This window comes from Rhopalosiphum maidis, chromosome 4 (assembly GCF_003676215.2).
Source record: "Rhopalosiphum maidis isolate BTI-1 chromosome 4, ASM367621v3, whole genome shotgun sequence".
In the NCBI taxonomy this organism is placed as follows: Eukaryota; Metazoa; Arthropoda; class Insecta; order Hemiptera; family Aphididae; genus Rhopalosiphum; species Rhopalosiphum maidis.
Genome location: NC_040880.1, coordinates 13,016,832 through 13,022,716, shown reverse-complemented (window position 1 = coordinate 13,022,716; position 5,885 = coordinate 13,016,832). Strand labels below are relative to the sequence as shown.

The window sequence follows — 5,885 nt, the reverse complement described above, 5'->3', positions numbered from 1 at the left end:
AATTGAAGTTATGTACAACTTTTTTCTTGGTTATTTAAAAAAAAAAATTCTGAGACCTCTAATTGTGACATATTTAAATTACTAATTATATCTAATTTTCTATCTAAAACGACCCTCAATGTTGAAAATGCTTGCATTTTTTCGACTACTTATCGTGTATCTATACGTTGAAATAAAAATAGCACATCAATACAATATTTATTATACACTTAGAACCTAAAATGTTAATTTTTTTTCTAAGTTTTAGTTAGTAGCACTTAAATTCACACAATTACTTTGTATTTAATTATATAGATGATCTATAGTTTAGAGAGCATCAAAAAATTTAATATTTTAATCGTAGAAATTAAATTTGAACAAATATGTCTAGCTCGGGTTTTCAAATATTCATGGAGAAATTAAGAATTTTGATAAGCGATAATATTTGATAACAGCACATTATCACAAGTAAATAATAAACATTTTAATAACACATTTTTAAATTTCAATTTTTGTAAAATATTCTTATTTCTTATTCAAACTTTTTATTTTTTTATGGATCATCTTACTATCTTAAATCATTTTTCATAGACGACGTTTTTCAAGACGGAAATGGAAAATATATTGAAGTATGTTCATTAAATGTTTTTATTAAATTTTTATTATGTTATAAGATAGGACAGATAATTACTTATATTGTGTATACTTTGGATGGTTAAAATATTTATTTATTATTATTCATAGAATATACTTTGTAATTTTTTTTAGAGAATCGGGTGGCTCTAAGCAACCAATCACAGATGAAGAACGTGCAAAACTTGCTAGCCGTCTCGATGAAGATTTAGATAATTTCATAGACAATCTACAGAAAACACCTTATAAAGATGGTTGGAAAGAGGAGACTTGGCGTGAGGTAATGATTATAAGTGTTATTTCTAATTTTTATAAATTTAATTTGTGTAAATATCTAGTTCAATTTAATTATCATTTAATTATGTTTATAATTATGTATAGTTTTGATTTCTCCATAGGAAATGGAAAAGCACCCATTTTTTATGTCCAAGCCTCCTGAACCAGAAGATCAACCATCCCCTTTAGTTGAGGGCTTGCAAAATCTTCGATATGATCCAGATGATAACACTCCAGAGGAGTTGGCCACTAAACATAAAGACGACGGAAATTTCAATTTTAAGTGTCGTAAATATAAATTGGCTATATTGTCATACCAAGAAGGGCTAAGATTAGATTTTCAAAATAATGAGCTCCGTGCTCAAATGTTTAATAATATGTCTGCTTCACATTACTTTTTAAAAAATTTTAGGTAACTTATTGGAATAATTAATGTCTAATAAATGTAATTTAAATCTATTAAATTGTTTTCATATTAATATGTTTAGATCAAGTTTGACAGCAGCTGAACAAGCTCTCAAATTAAAACCAGACTATGAAAAAACCATACTGAGGGCAATAAATTGTTGTGTTCAGTTAAAAGAGTTTGATAAATGTTTAAACTTTAGTGATAAATATTTGGAATTTGTACCAGGAGATGATAATGTTATTAAAATAAAAAAAGAAGTGTTAAAATCTAAAGTAAATTTTAATTATTTATAGTTAAGATTGTTTAATATTATTGAAATGTTTAAATTTATTAGAAAATTGTGGAGATGGAAAAAAGAAAAGCTTTAAAGATTCAAAAGCAAAAAGAAGCGGATCATACTAAGTTGTTAGAAGAGCTTAATAAAAGAAAATTGAACATAGTTGGCAAAAGTACTAAATAATATTTAATTTTTTATTACATATTATATATGATAATAATTATATTTATTTGTTTGTACCATAGGTGGTCCGATTAAAGAATTAACAATATTTGATCCAAGAGTGCCTGGTTTAATCAAGCCAGTACATTTATTTGAGAATTTTCTTGTGTGGCCAGTTGTCTTTTTATATCCTGAGTATCAAACTTCTGATATGATCCAAGAGTTTAATGAATCTACTACGTTAGTTTATTATTTTTATTTATATTCTATACCCTTATACTTTAATTGCATTTTAATGCAAAAGAGGGGAAAATATCCAATTCAAATTAATTAAAATATAATATATAGTGTAATATTAATAATCTACATTTTTTTTCATTAATACATTTTGTGATTACATATTGTTTTAAAAATAATTTATTTCTTACTTACATTGTTTTAATTGGGGTTTTAATGATGTATCTTTTATCTTATAAATAATATTTTTAAAAATTGGATAGAGGTTTTAGTTTAATATTGATGGTTTATTGTATAATATAATTTAAAAAACACCTATTTCGAAAAATTAAGAAAAGTGAAATATTTTAATATTTTAATTTTCATTAAAGTTTTTTGGAGATAAAATATTAAAATATTTATGTCCAAGTTATTTCATTAGTTTTCAATTCAAAAATATGTATCTTTTCAATTTTTAAGTTACTAGTTAATTATTTTGTGATTCAAAGACATTTAGAATTTTTTACCATATTATATTCTATTATGTGTAAAATGTCTAAGATTTTTTTTGATATTAATTTGTTTTAGATAGTTATAGGCAATCACATTATATACATTTTGTTTTAGGCTTATAATTTATTTATTCTCCCAGGTCTTCTAATAGTTTCCTGCTATTCATTACAACTTATAATTATTTTTTAATTGTATTTGTTTAGATTCTATAGTCATTTAGTTGAAATATTTGCTGAAAGGCCTGAATGGGATGTGGAAGGAAAATATAATGCAGATTCAGTAAATGTCTATTTTGAGTCGGTAAATGAATATAAAAGTGGTACAAAAGTTACAAAAATAGATTTAAAAACATGTACTTTATTTGAAGCATTAACAATATTAAGGTAAGAATAAGGAAACAATTTTAATCATATATTAATAAAAAGTAATGTTTTGTGTGTTGGTGTAAAAGCTATCCACATTTAAGTCTATTACACTCATGATTTTGTGCTTAGATAGATAGTAATCTTATACCCAAGAATTTGCACTTTAAAGCCAATTTTTAATTTTGTTTTAAAGTTTGTTGGCTCACACAAAACAAACATTTTTTTTTATTTGTGTAGTGTTAGTGGTTATAATAAGTATACGCTAATTACAATTTTTCACGATTTTAGACCTGTATTTTATATTTGCTTAAAATCACCTAAATGACTGTTTTAAAAATATGTGTAGCTTACTTTTAATCGAATAAAAACAGAGTAAATTCACTGGCATTGTATAATTTTCACGGGTAACACCCTGCAGCATCTGCTAGCTTATAATAATTATATCAATTCATTATTTATTTATTTATTAGAATATACGGGCTAGGCCCTTTTTTATCTATACAAAACAGGTTATATGGTAATGGTTTACAAAGATGGAAAAGAAAATGTAAATAGAAGAAAAACAAAAAAAAAATGATAAAATAATAATAATAATAATACTAATATATATATGCAATTATAGATAAAGAAATATGAAGAAGTTAAAGTGTATAGTTATTCAGTAGAATGAGATAATACAGCTTATGGGCATTTCAATACTAATAGATATGACAGAGCTAACTAAAAGAGAAAGTGGAGTCCAAATTGGTATTATGCATCATACGCCTTGTAGGCTCATTTAGCAAGTAGTTGGTGGAACAAAAAGGGACATGAAATGAAATAATGGAGCGGGTGGAGCGTTGGGGTACTTAAAGATTAATTAAGGATGGTAAAGTCGGGGAATCAACGCTACCATCTAATAGTCCATTCAAGAACTTGCTACCCATAATGCGTCTGCGCTCTGCCAGTGAGGCTAGATTAAATTGAATAGCAACTGAGGAATAATCATGCGGTGGACATTTGATGCCTAAAAGGAAACTGGTAAATCGCAAGAACCTACGCTGTACCCTTTCAACCTGGCAAGCATTGTCAGCAGTATGGGGATCCCAAATAATGCACCATATTCAATAATTGGCCGGACTAACGAAAAGTATAAAACTTTCAATGACAAAGTTAGGTTAAGGTCCTTTGACAATCTCATTATTATACCCAACACTCTTAGAGCTTTGCAACAAGCCATTTCAATATGAAGGCCCGGGTCAAGGTTACTAGAGAGTTTGAATCCAAGATCCATTATAAATCCATCATAGTGAGAAATTATTGAATCATGAATATGATAGGAGAACATTAATGGAGAGCGGGTTCTATTAAACGTCACGGCTTTACACTTACCTAGATTCAGTGACAAATCTATTTAACAAAAATAGCAACAAATCTATCTAAATCACTTTGTAGTTTAAGACTGTCTCTAATGCAGTTTATTTGCATAAAAAGCTTTATGTCGTCCGCGAAGCATAAAACTTGACAATGATTTAGTGTTTTACTAAGGCTGTTGATGAAGATAGAAAATAGCAAAGGAGACAGGTGTCAACCTTGGGGAACACCAGAGGGGGTAAAGAACACATAGATTTAACATTGGGTAGTTTAACCCATTGATATCTGTTAACTAAGTAAGATTTAAGCCAAGACAAAAGTGGCTCTCCAATGCCACAATCCTTTAGAACTTTCACTAAGACAGCATGGTTCACGGTATCAAAGGCCTTATTAAAATCCGTGTAAATAATATCTACCTGTGAATGATGTTGGAAAGTGTTGAAAACATAATTATGAAAAATTAGGCTGTTAGTGATAGTAGAACAACCAGGGCAGAAACCGTGTTGCTCTTACATAATAATATTATTGAAAGTTATATTTACCTATTACAAACATAACAATTTGTATTCAGTCATTAACTTTTTGGCTGTTTCTAATTCAAATTAAATAATGTTTAAGCCTTATAACTATTTATTTTGTGTGTATGTAACAGCATTACACAACACAGCTGACATCCTGCTGTTGAGTATTCGTTTTCATTGTATTCACAGTATACATAAATCTTCAAACAAAAAATTAATTCTAATACATTTTAATTGTATTTTTCAGGTGTCCAATTGAAAACGGAACACCAGTGTTTTTGATTTTCTTTGCTGGAGGACAATTTGAGAAAGAATTCTTAGAAGAAGTGCCAAAATCAGCTCAAATACAATAAAATTGCTTATTACTTTGTTATATTTTCTCCACATTATTTTCATTATACCATTATAATATAATGTTGTTGAAATAATATGTTTTACTACTCTTTATATAATAAACTTAAATATATGAGAGTTTTGTATTAATTGTTGCAGATTTAAATTTTCAATACCGATGTCCATTTCTTAGTGTGTGGTTAATAATGTTTATTTTAAAATAGGTTAATACTAGGATGAAAATTGTTGTCTAATATGTTTGTTTATAATGTTTCCTGACTCGATAAGCAGCACCATTAAAGTGTTTGACAATAGTGTTTGTTTAACTTCTACAAGTATTTTAGGGATTATTAATTGAAAATTTATAGATTTCCCACTTGTATAATTTATTTTCATGTTAATACATGTATAAAACATGTATACATGTATAATGTGTAATTTTATACACTAATTGGTACACCATGTCTTAATATTTAAAATTTGTATAACCCCCCCCCCCCCCCCCCCCATCGAAGCCCTTTTTTTCGAGTACGGCATTGATAAGGTTGGTTAACTATTTTGTTGTAGCATTATTGCATTAACGCCATTAACATATTGGATTTGTGAAAAATACAATTAATTTTGTGTACCTATATGTATACAAATGATAATAGCATTATTAATTTATTAATAAATACATTTTATGTATACATTATAATTTATTACTAATTTGTTGAACTCGCACGTCTACACTGAAGACGGAGCAGTGTTGCTCAAAATTGTCTTTGATGTTCATTCAAATACCGTCTTATGAACGAACATTTGTATGTTGTACTCGCACATATTACACGAAATACATACAGACTTGG

At 27.5% G+C, this 5,885-nt stretch overlaps 1 protein-coding gene across 1 annotated transcript; it reads left to right on the top strand.

Moving 5' to 3' along the window:
- Window positions 1–465: 465 nt before the first annotated feature.
- Window positions 466–5,154, top strand: LOC113547847 (tetratricopeptide repeat protein 4-like). Its single transcript, XM_026948381.1, has 8 exons — window positions 466–608; window positions 748–892; window positions 1,011–1,300; window positions 1,377–1,569; window positions 1,632–1,746; window positions 1,820–1,976; window positions 2,669–2,848; window positions 4,952–5,154. Exons 1-8 carry the CDS (start codon window positions 592–594, stop codon window positions 5,055–5,057), a joined length of 1,203 nt encoding a protein of 400 aa, XP_026804182.1. The 5' UTR covers window positions 466–591; the 3' UTR covers window positions 5,058–5,154.
- Window positions 5,155–5,885: the final 731 nt, after the last annotated feature.

Bases quoted from the DNA above. Each gene is read 5' to 3' on its own strand.
- LOC113547847 (XM_026948381.1), top strand. The intron at 1,747-1,819 runs GTACTAAATAAT...TTTGTACCATAG, and splicing joins ATTGAACATAGTTGGCAAAA to GTGGTCCGATTAAAGAATTA. The intron at 1,977-2,668 runs GTTAGTTTATTA...GTATTTGTTTAG, and splicing joins GAGTTTAATGAATCTACTAC to ATTCTATAGTCATTTAGTTG.